General features: G+C 39.5%; 1 protein-coding gene and 1 non-coding gene across 2 annotated transcripts; one reads left to right on the top strand and one right to left on the bottom strand.

The window, feature by feature from the left end:
• Positions 1-293: 293 nt before the first annotated feature.
• On the bottom strand, positions 294-14,444 carry LTA4H (leukotriene A4 hydrolase). The gene is made up of 19 exons (XM_052667392.1): positions 14,259-14,444; positions 13,589-13,719; positions 11,811-11,931; positions 11,023-11,091; positions 10,222-10,326; positions 8,951-9,003; positions 8,179-8,251; positions 7,728-7,868; positions 7,545-7,568; positions 6,456-6,526; positions 6,235-6,346; positions 4,508-4,652; positions 4,321-4,424; positions 3,937-4,007; positions 3,266-3,320; positions 2,838-2,933; positions 2,208-2,290; positions 1,146-1,250; positions 294-779 (listed from the first exon to the last, which is right to left on the bottom strand). Exons 1-19 carry the CDS (start codon positions 14,409-14,411, stop codon positions 659-661), a joined length of 1,833 nt encoding a protein of 610 aa, XP_052523352.1. The 5' UTR covers positions 14,412-14,444; the 3' UTR covers positions 294-658.
• Positions 14,445-14,707: 263 nt separating this feature from the next.
• On the top strand, positions 14,708-14,779 carry TRNAD-GUC (transfer RNA aspartic acid (anticodon GUC)). The gene has a single exon. It is a non-coding gene; the product is annotated as a tRNA-Asp (tRNA).
• Positions 14,780-15,824: the final 1,045 nt, after the last annotated feature.

Below are 15,824 nucleotides of genomic sequence, written 5' to 3'. Positions count from 1 at the left end.
TGACACCTAAACATGACCAATTAGGTGTGCAACCATGGCATAGGAGATTAAGTTCATTAAATAAGACTTTTCCTGCATGAACTCATGAGGACTGTTGACCAATGACTGCGCTGTCTGCTATTTTACCACAACTCCCAGAATAATCTTCTCCATAACCCTGCCAAGAACCCAAGCGAGACTGACAGGCCCATAATTAGCAGGCTTGTCTTCTTGTATTTCTTGAAGATTACAACGTTTGCCAGCTTCCAGTAAATAAGAAAACTATTATTTTGATACAGATCAATACACAGACAAGCGAGCAATAAAAAGATTTATTTTTCAGTTGTCAGATACTTGAAGTTTTAATTGTATATTGCTATGAAAGAGAAAGCTGTGCACAAAGAGCCACACTCTTTCCAGGTTTTTAAATCCCATGACTGACAAATGACAACATCTCAATATTTTTTGTGTTCTACCAATTGCTTGCAAAGAAACCCTTCTCCTAGTTCCAAAGATTCTGTGATTTTTTGCAGTATTACATGGAATTGCAAAATAGCAAGTACCAAATTTGATCTAAATAGTACCAAAGCAGGAGAACATTTTACGCCATCATCAAGCATGCATACAAACAGTTTGCAGAATCAGCAATAAGAAAATTTCAAATGAATCAATAAGTTTGTCACTGATCCAGCTTCAAGTCTTTGCCCACAAGCATTGATGTGACTGGGTGCATACAGGCTTTATGCTCCAGGAATGTCTTGACAGCAAGATCTCGAGACTTGTCAAAATTGTAAAGGTCCCTATTAAAAAAAAAAAAAAAACACAACAAAAGCCACACTTCATATACTGTTATGAGAAAAGAAAAAAAGACTATGAAAGAAACAAATGACAGTACAATGGCTCAATGAATATTTTCTCAAGGCTTTACTTTTCTCTTGACAGCTTCACTTTTAGGGACATACTGGGGCATAAACTTTAACCTATTTAAAAAAAGCCAGAAAGTGGAGAGTGACTCTGAAGATAATCTTGTTTGCAGCATATAGAAAATTCTGTGCTATATCACTATAAAGCATAACATAATGCATATACAATATTTAGAATTACTTATCCTGTTTTACTAAAAATGCCAACAGCGTGAGCTTCCACAACCTGGACATTACTTCTACCTGAACAAGGGTCGAGTAAACTTCATCCTGCCCTGCTCTGTTGCCATTTTTAGAGCCAGAGGAATCGCTTCTTCCCACTTGGACTGGATGCAGAGGCGCAGCCATCTGGAACAAATAAACAAACAGAACTTTCACTTGCTGCAGTCAGTCAGCTTGATTCTGCTCCTGTAAACGCCCCAAGCGGTGCTGCTCATGGGAATAGAATTCTGGCATAATTTCAATATCAAATATTTAGTGCCTATATGGCATGGTACAAAAGCAGACTTTTCTATGTTTTATGAATGAAATGCTTCAGCTTTTCTCCAAGATGTCTGATGTTTTTTTCCTGAGGCAATGCATTTCTATTATATTACTGCAGCATCCGCTTGCATCACTCTGAATTGAATTACACAGCACTTGTCACATGGGACCTAGTTATGAAAAAATTCAAAAAACAAAATAAAAAACCTGCAAACAAAGCCTCACTACCAGCTGGCACATATTTGTTTTAAGTATGGGAAAACGATATTGCAAGAAACCAGGGAAATACTGGTTGAAATACTGGTCGAAAATAATTAGTTTTTTAATAAGGAACAAAGACCTCTAAGTTAGAGGTAAAGTAGAATAACCATTGTTCCTGCAAACGTTCCCAGTACATAACTGGGCAAATATGGCAAAATATGTGAGACATCATGATATTTCAAAATGACTATGACCTCAAAGATACATTGTTTTTAAAAGCAAGTGACCTGTTTTAACAATATGTAAATATCAAGTAGAAGTGGTAAGAATTGAGACACACAACTAAAGCCTCTCCTACCTGTTTAGATACTTCTTTTGATATTTACACTTATTTTAAGAGACAGAAGCTCTGTAATAGCAGGTGCTTGCTCTACTAGACTACATTTGCCCAACTTGTAAGTAACAATACCACTTTGGTAAGCATGCTTACAAGCACATACAAAACATAGGAACAGCTGCGTCAGTTCAATGAAACAGTATGGCTCAAACCATTTATGAAGCAGGGCAATTTGTTTTATGAAAGCATTTAATGCTAGAAAAAGCATCCATACTAGAACAAACCTGAATCGTATTTCAGAATTGTTTATAGCATTGAAGTCATACACTTGCTGCATTCGTTTGACATGTGACAACGGCAGAGGAGCCTGAAAAAGGCAATTGCATAGTCAGAATAAGGCAGAGGCACACCTCAAGGCACATACCTCAAAAATAAACAGGATCATTCTAGAGAACTGAAGTTACATGGGATTTAAAAACTTTAGCTGATGAACTTGTTCCTTTCACCTTTTCAGAGCATCAGGAAAGGGACAATGAGTAATCATTAGCAAATTCCCACATTCAGTACTACCAGCCATTTCAAATCTTCAAGTACATTCTGTTTCATTAGCAGCTTTTATAGCTTATTTGCAGGTCACAAACTTCAATTATAGAACAAATTCAAGCAACTTCTAATATTCTTTTTATCTTTCAATCCAAAATAGCCCATACATCCCCAGTCAGCTGGAGAACCAAACATAATCAGAGAGGCATGGCTGAATGTTTTAGTGACTATGCACAGTGAGAGCAGGTTATTACAGCAAGACCTTAAAAAAAAAAGAAAAGAAAAAAAGACAATTTAATTTCAAAGAACATTTGAGCCTCTATGACTGCCTTAGTGATACCAGAAGCAGTACACTCCAGCCATGCATTTACCTCCAGGAGCAACAGTGCCAAGAACTCAATCAGCTGATGAGATGATATTCCCTTCAGGTCTGCTGAGCTGAATGAACCCAGATCACTCTCTTTTGCCTAAAAGCAAATAATTTCTTAAGTTTCTAATAGATATTCCTAAACATAAATAGGTGTAACTTCATGTTTGAACATCTGCATATACATGTCACATAGAGCTGGCTGGATGCTTTATTAAAAATGTACTGCACTTCACATACAGAAGCCATAGCAAATTCACAGATTCCACAATGAAAGGCTACTGTGCGTAACGCAAAACCTCTGGCAGCGATACTATCATCATTAACAGTCTTTCTAAGCAAGTAACAGATCTCAGAAGAGAATGGTTCACCCTGTATAAAGAAGACTATTTCAACGTACAGAAACCTCAGTTAAATTCTTAAACTACTCACTTTGATCCATCTTTGGCTCAAGGCAACACAGGCATTTGTCAGCGTCATATCATACCTGTCAAAGGTTATAAAGAAAGGATCACACCTAGGAAACAAGAAGTTTCTGCAATGTTTTTACAAGATGCTTAGGAATTATTTGCTCGTGGCTCCACTTCTTTTTTTTCTTCATTGTAGGCTCCAATATTGGAATACAATTTACAATTCAATACTGGAATACAATTTACAAACATACTATTCTCATAAAATGTATTTTTGCCTTAGTTATAAGCATTCTGTGCATAAGTGATGCAATCTATTGATCCCTGCACTCCTAAAATGATTGGTTATTTGAGCACATGATGCTTTATTATTTGCACATTATACAGTGTAGAAGAAAAAAGAATATTGTCACAACAAACTGTCAAAGAAAAAAAAAAAAATAAAAAAAAAAATAGCTTTCCTGGCAACTTTCAAAGCAAAATGTATTTCCAGCGGAATTAAGAAGAAAGCAACTTTAATAATGCTTTTTTTTCTTATATAAAACATACATCCTTTTTTTACATAGCACAAGGTCATTTTCTAATAGTACATTTGTAAGAAGACTTTCACCCTGATTACAAACTGTTTTATTATCATTTGGAATATCAGCAGCTTTGGAAGGAATAGACATACTGTAACAAAACATAGCTTACGTGGGTTTCACTGGTGGCATTCCTGGAGCATGCAGCCAAGAGTTCCAGTCTACTTTATCAAGAATATCTACCTATGAACAACACAAGTTCTTAGTGAATTTTAAGAGTCATTTTTAGACAAAAGCATGCCCTATGAAACCAGTTTCAATTTTTTTTTTTTTTAAAGTACCTCCAACTACCATGCAAAACATTCCAGAAATAGAACAGAGAGCAAACCAACCCACAAACATCATAATGCAAACCCATCTCTGTAAGATTGCAGACTGCATAACATTAAGACCCTGAGATAAAACGGAGAAAGAAAAAGAACTGGTCCTTAAAGAAGTTAATTCCTGAGTTGTGCCATAGCTTGACATAATCAAAAGGTTTTAAATACTACCCAACCTTATCCTTGAAGTAGGAGTACAAGAACGTCTTCCAGTCGTCGGTTACTATGCTCTTATAAGCAAACTGCTGTATATAAGCCTTCAAGAAGCCCATGAAGACATCTAAGAATTAAAAAGAAACAACCCTTTCAGTGTTTGAAATTAACATGGAAAAGAATTATTTGTGAAGCTTAACTAACGCTTACCTGGTCCTCCAAGAAGCTGCTCAAGGTAAAAAAGCAAAGCAAAGCCTTTCTCATAGGGAACAGATGAATAGGCAACATCAGGATCTACTTCATTCAGATTGGGGACGAGGTTACTGATGGGATTTTTATCTCCAAGCGTATTTATCTGCAACAAAAATATAGAAAAATATATTCTTGAAAAAAAAAAATTAATAAATCACAGCTAATCCTATTTCTAAAGATACCATCCCTCCAAAATAGAGACAGCCCAAATCACTGTCTCAATCTTTTTCTTAAGTTTTTCTTAAGTTTTGAATCTGTGCAGTTTACTGAACTTCTTCTCATTTTGCTCTAAGAATGTCCAACCACGCATCAAACAAAAAGACATTAGGATCAATTACTTCATGTTCCCAAAATTCCTAAGTAGTTAATTACTGTCATGCATGTTGCAATCATGAGAACTTAGGGATTATTTATTATCAAACTACTTGTTTTAAGTAGGTGGCATAAAAGGTTAAAAACAAAAAAACAAGTGGAAATAAAATAGGCAAACTGCATTATCAAACAGAGTGAGAGCAGCTATTTTGACAAAGACTGGAAATCTGAAAACTGAAGTTTACCAATGCTACCTAATCTAACAAAGTTTATCATCCTTCCTAGATAGTAATAGATTTGCAAAATGTTCAAGTATAATTCAGTATACAGGAGAAATGAAACAAAAATCGTGTATTTGTATTTGGCACTGGTGATTCTGATGGTCATGCTTGGAGATAAGCTTGAGGCTCTAAGGGACATAATTCAATGATGGGACCCAGTAGGCTGAACTGATGGTTGGATTGGATGATGTTGAAGGTCTCTGCCAACCTACATGACTCTATAGTTCTTCAATTTTGACAAGCTTTCAGCTGCTTACTAGTAAGTGAACAGGTGACACTACAGTTTATCCATACCCAGTTACAACCAAGAGAGGCTAGAAAGAAGTTCATCCTTATAAAATAGCTCAAAACATTGCAAAAAGCTTTATTTATTTTCTAAGCTAATTATCTTGGGAAGATAACATACCTTGGAATCAAAGTTGGGCATCCTTTAGTAACAAAATGCTAGGAAAGCTCACGTATCTAGACAAGTCTTACTCCTGGGAACAGTGAAATCAGCTTTATTTTAATTACAAGGGCCACTCTGAAAGTAATGCTTCCTACATTGTTATGTTGGCACACAGCATCAGAGGTGGATGTTGGTGGTGTGGCAGCAGAGGTTGAACCTTCCTGCCAACATTCTGTTACATCTTGTTGCCATGAGACAGATGGCAGCAAAGAGGCAGTGTGACAAAACAGCATCTGACAAAGAAGTGCACATGAAGCAAAGGTGTGGAACTGAATTCCTCCACGCAGAAACAAACACACTTGTTGACATTCACTGATGTTTGCTGAGCGTGTATGGAGACTGAACAGTGGATGTGAGCACAGTGAGGCATTTTTTGGGTGATGTGCTCCAGCAGTAGTGACAGTGGGTCACCTCTACTGGTACAGATTTTTAAGAATGCAGCATGCAGGCTCTTGTTTCTTGCTGCCAAAAATGCACAGCTAATGGTGGTGACTATGTTGAAAAACAGTGTTTTCTAGCTGAGAATTTGGTCCATCCAGCTGCATTATTGTGCTTATGGTATCTCTTGCAGTTTCATAGTCTTACTTTCAGAGCAACCTGTGTAGGTGCACACCTAAAGTTCACAAAATCTTGAAGATATTTACCGTATTCTGCAGTTCCCTCCATCCTCCTAAGGCTTTGAAGTGCCTGAACTGCTCACCAAACAAGCGACCACCAATCCTGCGTTCCAGATATACAGTATGCCCCTCATTCAGCCTGGAAACATACTGATAATGTCAGCAGTGGTAGGACGACAAAATGAATTTCACTATTCTCTTTGCAGATTTTAATATATATTTTGCCTTGTGCTGAACATCATACCTACCAGAAATGCTCCCATGTTTTGTTTGTTACCAAGTTCCCTGTCCAACTGTGAGAGATTTCATGAGCAATAACCTAAAAGAGAAAAAGACAGATTTACCTTTTAGGCTCTCTTTTGAAAACAAATCCCAACAGAAAGGAAAAATCCTAGCAGGATTACTGCACTACATTCCCAAGGTCAACAGATAGTCAAAGATCTGTAAGTTTTCCCATATAAACATCAGTTGGAGGACTAACCCTATGCAATCAAACCATCATGAGAAATAATTCTGAATCTGTAGCTTGCAAATCACAGAGCCATACTGATCAACAAAAATAATTCTTCTGATAGAACTGTTCAGGTACTTGTTTGTGAAATCACTTTACAGAGCACTGGATACATGTCAAGTAATGGACTAATATTACTTCCTCACAAACCTGCTTGTCTGCTGTAGGGCTGGGACGTTCTAAAGAAGCAAACAAGAAGAAAACAGTTGCCCCCTTGAAGGATAATGATGAACGATACATTAAAAAGTACCCATGTCTAATATTTCAGTGCTCTTGGGACAACCATCACATAAGGAATCATATTCATTTTGTAAGGCAGTGTATCAGTCTAGTAGAGAGACCTATCAGATAAATCAGCTTCCAGAGTACTCAACTTACTGGACAAAATTAGAATTTATTCAATTTGTACTCATCATTTTTACTTTGCAAGTAAGTCATACACAGTGCAAGTTCTAACTCATAGAGGCAGGTATACTGAAGAAGTTGCCTACAAACAATTTAGAAGAAAGCAACTTAGTTGTGATTTTTAAACGTATCCATGTTCTCTATATAACACAGGACAGGAGAAAAAAAAAAGCTACTGAGCAGCTGACTTCAGTCCCCTATATATTAAGGAGGATAAGTCATTTTCATCTGTTCATCATGCATAATGGTTATTTTAGAATTTATTTAGAACTAAAACACACTGTGTAAGACTTTTTGTATCACTGTTAACTTTTAATTCTCCTGATGAACAAGAGGCTAAGTTTTCAGATATTCAATACAAAGCTTAGATGCAAATTCAAGCTATATTCTAATTGAAGACATGAACTTATTTTGCACTTACATTTGATAGAGATCGATCACCTGCCTACAAAAGAAGAAAAAAAGGCAACTGTCATTTCAGGTGAAGCTCAAAATATACCACACAAATCTTTCTGGACAAAAGATAGCCTGCAAATAAACATCCATCATATGATGGATGAGTAAACTCTAAGGAAAGCTTGACTTTCACCATTGTTACACTTACCAAAAGGGTTGGAGTTACAAAAGTAAGGCAAGGATTCTCCATACCACCATAAGGAAAAGAAGGTGGTAAGACTAACAAATCATACTGTCCCCATACATAAGGTCCTGCTAAATCTTCAGCTGTCTGCAGCATAGCTTCAGTCTGAAAGAAGAATTCACATTAGTTTATGATACGATTTCTAGCTAACAAACACTAGAGACGTTATAAGCTACTGACCACACACTGCATTCTCTCTCATCTCGGAATGTCCCACATGATAAACAAGTAAAACACTGCGCAGCAATAATTATATTTAGTAATAGTTCTGTGTTGTGCTAGAACAGCAGCATTTTTGGGGTAGGAAGAGGAGAAAGCAGGGCTACAGATGAACAAAACTCTAAGCTACATCCTGTTCCTTTTTCAGTACTAAGTAAAACAATTAGTTTAGAAAACATTTTTGTTAATTACCTACCTCAGCAAATTCGTAGGCTGATTTATCCACCAGCTCCTTTTCAGCCCACACCAATGTCCTTGGACCAATCTTTCTGTTGGAAGTGAAAATGCCAGTGAGAACACTATGAACTGGAAAACCTTCTATGGGAAACTAACACAGAAAGCACACGTTGATGTGCTCATGGGTAACCCATGATGTTCAAGAACTTTGTTACAGAATCTTCCTCTCCTTTTTCTCTCCAATGCTGAAGTGACACTGGAATTGGCTTCAGAAAACAAAACAAACCACAGCCATCTACAGGACAAATAAATAGGGAATGCATTTACAGACATTAAAATGCTGCTAAGCCCTAATTCGCGGGCATTGTTACTGGTTGGATTAACACATCCTGAAGGCTGAAGCCTTCATATTCTGCCTTTTGTACAACAGTAGGCTTATTTGTTACTAGAGAAAAAAAATACATTTTTCCTTGAGCTAAAAGAAGCTCTCAGTGGCTCCAATCTAAAATCTTCATAGTTGATCTTAATGCAAAAGTATACTCAATAAGAAAATAACGCAAGAGTGAATCAAGATTTCAGTAAGGTGAAGTACTGTAGAACAATTCAGTTTCAGGATGAAGAGAAAGTTCACTTCCTCACAGGTTCACTGAACCTCTCACACTTTTAAAAACTAGAAATTTGATCAAGTGACCAAAGAAAAACTCATAAAAATAACAACAACAAAAATAAAACCTGTGAATATTTTTTTCTTAACCGCTATTAATATTTATACTTCGTGCAGATTCACTCACCTGCTTTCTAAATCTCCAACCACTAAAGCAATTAAGTAGGAAGGTATGGGAACCTAAAGGAGAACATTAAAAAAAAAATGACATTATTTAATGCAAGCTGCCAACATCATTGATTCAAGAAAAATAAAACAATGGTACATTAAGGTAAGTGTACACGTTTCCTCTATAGCTTTTTGCCTTACATTATTACAAAGGTACTGTTATTTCTCTCCAAATGGTATTTCTTCATCTACAAGTACTTGTTCCATTTATCTTTCATACAAAGGACACAATTTTTTTTAAGTGTTATTTCTGCTTGAAAAGGAAAAAAAAAGAAATCTGTAGCTATAAAGGCATACAAAAAACCATCACTTGTTTGGTAAGCATTCAAAAGAAAGTCAGTTTTCCAAATGAATTCCAGTACCATTAAGTCATATTTGTTTTCATTTCACATATTAACACAACATATTCTGGAAAAGATTTAAGTCCATTGACTTGTGTTATAGAGAGGTTATTAAAAGATTAACAACAAATTCCCACATTTTGATGCCTGATAAGTTAGGATCAAGTTCTGAAATGACTTCAACTCTCAACAGCTTTTGGGTCATAAATCCATTTTACAGAGATTGCTCTCCACTATGCTTCTCCCAGGCCAGGATCAAAGGAACAAAAAAGTGATTCTAGGTAAGCTCAACATACATACATATCCAAGAATTCGATGAATCTGACGTTATAGGTTGCACAAGTCCACTCGACTTATCAGCAGCGTATTTCTAGATAACGTACAACGAACACCAAAGCCTTATACACTAGACCAAGAGCATAAAATGTTTTTGGCTCTACAGAGCAGGTACAACACTGTACTGAAGCTCACAGATGAAGGAACTACTTGTTTTCCTCTCTTTTCTCAGGTTTCACACAGCAGCCAAATCAGTCCAACAGCAGCTGCAGTTCAGAGGTTCCACTCCTCTCTCCAGCCACCCAAGCCCATCTCACCATGCACTTACTCAGACCCTCACTCATCCAGATCATTTCCCTTTGCTTAATTGTTTTTCCTGCCTGTTGAGCAATATGAACTAGGCTCACTAGGAGATCCCACAAACACCAGGACTGTAGCCTATAAGGCTGTGAGAACAAAAGCTAGGAGAATAAATTGAGACAGCCACATTAGGAACAGTGGAATCATTGAACTGCTACATAACGAATCCGCAATCTTTAATTAGTTGGAGATGCTTTCCATGAAAGCAGTAAGGCCTCAGGCAGCCCTTTCCTTACTAGCCTGTAGCACTTACATTCTGACTGAATCTGTAAATCTTCCGACTGCTGTCCTCTGGGTCAGGCATCTCTCCATCACGACCAGCACTCATAAGAGCCACCAACTCTTTGGGAACAGATATCTGAAAGAAGGCATTGCAGCCATGAGGAACTCAGCTGGCATACAGTGTTACATAATATACTAGAAGCAGCTGGAGCAAAGACAGTAGCCCAGATGTGTCCTACTGGAAAAACTTTCCCCCTCAAATTGAAAATGTTGCTTCAGGGGCTGGTAATACTGAATTAACCAAAAGGACGACCTTCAACAAGTGTTCAAAGTTTCACTTTCTTTTGGCTACTGATCGCCATAGTGCACATCTCCCTTCTTGCTTCTTTAAAGCAACCAGATCATTTACACCAACACTGCAAAGATACCCCAGCTACGCACCAGAACACGCAATTACTTAATGCATACAGGAAAGCCATTTCAAGTTATTTTTTACTTTGCAGCACTTTCTGTTGTTTTGCTCTCAGATGTACCAGATTTAGGAAGATTTTTTTTTCTACTCCAACACTTTTTTGTCTTTTTAGAAATAAAGATACATGTGAATGATGAAAAGATGTATATAAATAAAATGGTAAAGCCAGAGAAGTGTCACAGTGAAGACACACAGTTTTTTGCCTCTTACAGTAAGTTAAAAGTCAATATTCTCTGTTTTCATTTCAAGCCACTGATTTTTTTTTTTTTTTTTTTTGGCAGCTACCACAAATAAGTAAATAAAAACCACACACTGTAATGTTTGTCTTTATTTAGACAAAACTATCTTAGGTTCACCTACCTCAGCATAGTACGTTAGTTTCACAGCAGGTGTGTCTTGGCAAGGAAGAATGGCTCTGCAATGGTTAGCCTAGACCAAAAAAAAATAAAATAAAAAATCAGCTAAAATGTAACTATTTTCCCCTGCACAAAGGACTGGAAATAAATCAAATTAATGTATTATATTAGAAATCCGTACATCTTCTGCAGAGAATTAACCACAAACCAATACTTGGTGATAGGGAGGTTGTGGATGCCCCGTCCTTGGACGTGTTCAAGGCCAGGTTGGACGGGGTCCTGGGCAACCTGATCTGAATGTGTATGTTTGGTGGCCCTGCTAGGCAGGGGGGTTGGAACTACATGATCCTTGAGGTCCCTTCCAACCCAGGTGATTCTGTGATTTGTAGCCTATGGTAGTTTTCGTAAATAAGGATTTTTTTAAGGAAATAATGGTAGGTAAGACATCAGAACCACATGCGTTGGTTGCAAAGGACTGGGAAACCCATTCTAAATGTTCCTGTTTGCACAGCAGGCTTGGACCAGCTGACATCCAGGGGTCCCTTCCAACCCTACCATTCTGTAACTAGATGTTTTTCAACAAGAATGCTGGAGGGAATAAATCAGTTCTGGACTTAGTAAATTGCAAACATATAATAAACTCCCAGCAATATGCTGACTGCAGTGTTCTTGTTTACAGCCTTTGACACACGCAGTTACAGGCTGCTGCACTTTCCCCTATTAGACCTATTCCCCTGCTCAGAAACTGAGGGAATTACAGGAATACATAACAAACAACTAAGAAACATCAACCTGGCACTGGCTGAAGAGAAATGGGTGTTTCTTTCCGGAAGTTTGCTCTGGAGTAAACCACTGGAGAGCTGAAGACTTTGGAGAGCTTTCAAAGGAAATTTCAATAATTGCTTCTTGTCCCCTGTACAGTAAAGAACACTGTCAGTTTTGACATGACTTGCAATCGCTTCTGAAATTCCTCTACAAAGCTTTCAGGAAAACAGTCTGCCATATCGTCTCAGAAGCACTGAGAACAGTAAGAACAAACAACTTCCCTTTTTTAATTATGACAGTGAAAGTCATTTGTTTTATTTCAATTTTAACACCACACGATGCTTCCATTCTCCTTTTCTATAGTTCATGGAGAATTAAGACGACTTCACTCCTTAAACCAGCTAAGTTTGTAGTTTCCCCAAAACTATAAAAATATAAAAAAACCTCAATGCAATCACTAAACAAAAAAGCATAGAAAGCCTATATAAGTACACATCATAATAATGAAGAATTTGAACATTCTTCAAATGCAACCCTTAAGAAGAAAATTGTTACAATCAGTAATTTCTGCACAGAGAAGTACTTGCATCTGTTACCTGAAAGTTACAGGCTATACAAACTGCTCTTGGGAATTAACAAACCAAACATATCTCAGCACAAAATCCAGGTAAATCAGTGCTGTTGAACACCAGATAAACTGACCAGGTACACATATCTAATTTATAACTAACATTCCAAAGTACGTATCTGAGAGCAAAAGAAAAAGCAATCTGTACTATCTATCATAAGGCATACATGCTCACTGAACAGTCAGCCTTTCAGTTGTAATTCTTCACTTTCCTATCAACGCTTTATTTTGATTTCCAAGGAAGACTATGTCTAACACGAGATTATAAATGCTTACAAGAAAGATTAGTCTCTATTTGTGACTTTATTGTTGCTACAGTGAAAAAAACCAGATGGAAGCCAAACAAAAGAAACAACTCTCTGTATCTCCACTGTCACCTATTTGTTCAAGGACTTAATTCTTTCAGTTTGACATTCATTCACAAGCATTTCCCCAGAAGGGACAGATGCCTTATTACATTCCTTTTTCTTCCACAATACTACAGATTAAAGATGACTTCATAGAGACAGGAAGCATTTTGTTTCTTATTATTTCGTATTCAATTTCCTGGACAATTTAATTCAAACGAAAGGACCTCTCCATAACTCACAGCTTTGGGCTCTAGGAGGTGAGATGGTACAGAGTATTAACAACACAGCAAACTGCCAAAAATGTATCAATTTGGCAATGGTTTTTTATTTCATGCTACTCAGAAGAAGTAGATTACAGTTACAAGCCCCTCTTTTCATTGTACTTGGGCTAGGTAACACAATAAAGATTTTGATATTTGAGAACACACTGGTATCTAATCCCAGGTGTAACCTGTAGTTTTTAGGTAACATGGGGTCAGTCTTTGCATAAAGGAAAGGAAAACAGTCTGTATTTCCGCAGGCTTCATCCTGCAGCAACTCATCCAGAGTGCAGACAGCTGAGCAAGGTGGACTCCTGCAGAGGAGAAGCATTAAAACACTCCACCATTCAGTCATTTGAAACCCTGGATGTGGGTACAGACTCCTAAAGGTTTGCCTTTCTACTGAAGGCCAAATATGAAACTCACCTACACACAGCATCACACAGCAATGAAACTCACCACTCCGACACGTCCCTTTGCAAGCTTTACCCAAAGACTCTACAAGCAGAAAAGCAGCTTATGCAGCATGCTTTGGAAAGCATTTGAAAGAGCAGGCACAGGGCATACCTTCTCATCTCGAAGGGGAGTGTGATTTCCAGGGGGGTCCCCTTGAAGCTGTGCTTTTCCCCAAAAGCAAATTTTGCATCCTGTCCGTTTGCAGTCACTTTAAATATCTGGAGGTCTTTTGTATCCAAAACCTGGAAGGAACTGAGTAGCGTTAAGGACTGGCACGGCCTTCCTCGTACCTTTGTACCTTAAACACGAGTCAGCCTCAAGAGGGAAGCATTTACATTTCTCAGGCAGAAATAGGGAGGCAAAGCAAGCACGCTGAGCGCTGGGAACTGAAATCTGAGGACAGCAGTGCTGAGGTTAAAGGCTGGAAGGGGAGTCTACAAGGAAACCAAGCATACAAATCCCAGGAGACCCAAACCTGGCTTTGTTTAACTTACATAAAGCTCACGAGGCTCGCACTTTTAATTGCATACTCTGCGAAAATAACTGGAAAAGGAAGGAGCCGTAAGCGCAGCGTTCTAATAGCTTATTCCCATTCCTGCCATTTTAAGGTGAAAACACCGCGTCCCCTCGGGGACGACACGAAGGGAAGAGCAGGCAGAGAGGCGAGGCGGCGGCCGGGGCTAAGAAACGGAAGAGCCGCGGCGCTCCGAGCTGACCCCGCACCCCCACGCTGGGCCGGCCCGCAGCGCGGCGGTGGTCGCTCCCGCCCGCCCGCCGTTACCAGGCAACGCAGCGCGTCCCGCTCGGCGCGCGCGGTGAAAGCCGCCGTGCCCCGCAGCGCGTGCGCGTCGAAGTCCACGCGGCAGCGCAGGTGGAGGTGGCGCGTGAGGCAGCAGGAGGGCGACGCGAAGGAACTCGGATCCGAAGCCGCCATCGCTCGCACGCGCTCTGCGCCCCGAGCGGCAGTCGCGGGCCATGCCGCCGTCACCGTCACCGCCCCGCCCACCGAGGGCAGGAGCAGGGCGGCGCGCGGGGCTCTGGGAAGCGTGGTTTTGCGGTCGGTTGGAGGAGGCTTCGGCAGCGCGCGCCGAACTACAATTCCCATAGCGCAATGCGGGAAGAGGGGGAGAAGGCGAGGCGAGTGTGGAAACGTAACCGAGCCAATGGAAGCAGAGCACAGCATACGGGGAAGGGATGTAGCGGTAGCTGCGAGAGCGCCTTCTGTACGGTTCCTCGTTAGTATAGTGGTAAGTATCCCCGCCTGTCACGCGGGAGACCGGGGTTCGATTCCCCGACGGGGAGGTACGCAATTTTTTTTCCCCTTCGATGTAAAAAGTAACTCTTTGTGAAATCAAGGCTGCGGCTGCTGAAAAAATAAAAGCCTCCTGGAACAGTACCCCAATTTTAGGAAACAGATATGTACAGAAGAAAATTATTCCAGTCCTCTTTGTCCACCTCTGTCAGGACTGGATGGACTGCTTGATTTGAGGTACAGCCTGCTCAGCTACTTATCTGAACTAGTGTGCGGGAGTGTACTTTTGTACTTAAACAGCTCAAACAGCTTTTGCAGGTGATAGCCCTTCCCCTGAGAATGCATACAAATATTGAATCAGTGGTGTTATAGTTGTATGTAAATGACTAATTAATAGTAAAGAGGATGGACTTGAAAAATTACTAACTGCACAAGTTTTGTGTACGGGTACAGCATAGATATGTAGTGCTGTTTGGTGTGCTTGATTTGTGGGAAACCACCAAGCACCCAGGCTTATGCAAATGTGAGATAAATAAGCAATGCTTCTCCTGAGCGTGTGATTATTAACCTATTGCACATGAACAGTGAGTCTGCTTTTTGGACATAAATGTGGTAAGAGTGAAGATTAGTTCTGATACAAGGTTTGGCAATGCGGGGTGATTGCTCCTGGCAGGACATTGCAGAACCCACGGGTGTGAAATGCAGGCTGCAGAGCATAACCCCCAAACTGTGGTGCACAGCAAGGTGAAGGCCATGGAGCACCTGGAGCACCTCACAGCCTCAGCTAGATGCAGCCTTGAGAGGACAGTGCAAGCAATATGCAATGAAGAAGCAAGCATCTTCTCCAAGCACACAGGAGCTTCGCACAAACCTGCTCTAGAGCATCCAAGTAGACTGATTGAGATCAGCCCAGCAGGAGAAGAAGGGGATCTCAGCAGGCCTATTGCTTGCGTGTATTGCAGAAGGAACAAAAACTGATCTCTGTTTTGCAATGTCTAAATATTCTTCCATGCCCTCTTCCCTTTCTCAAAATCTGCACACATGTCATTGGAAGCTGAAAGAAAGTGCTTATCTGTTTATTTCAAAGCTGAGAAT

Source organism: Tympanuchus pallidicinctus, unplaced genomic scaffold (assembly GCF_026119805.1).
Source record: "Tympanuchus pallidicinctus isolate F22 unplaced genomic scaffold, pur_lepc_1.0 scaffold8, whole genome shotgun sequence".
Classification (NCBI taxonomy): domain Eukaryota; kingdom Metazoa; phylum Chordata; class Aves; order Galliformes; family Phasianidae; genus Tympanuchus; species Tympanuchus pallidicinctus.
Note: the sequence above shows the minus strand (reverse complement) of the source record. Positions and strands in the feature narration are given on the sequence as shown.

Coding starts and splice junctions, on each gene's coding strand:
- LTA4H (XM_052667392.1), bottom strand. CDS start 14,411: ATGGCGGCTTCGGATCCGAGTTCCTTCGCGTCGCCCTCCTGCTGCCTC. Junction 6,347..6,455: donor AAAACATGGGAGCATTTCTG/GTAGGTATGATG, acceptor GTATGTTTCCAG/GCTGAATGAGGGGCATACTG. Junction 3,321..3,936: donor ATGCCACCAGTGAAACCCAC/GTAAGCTATGTT, acceptor AACCTTTGACAG/GTATGATATGACGCTGACAA.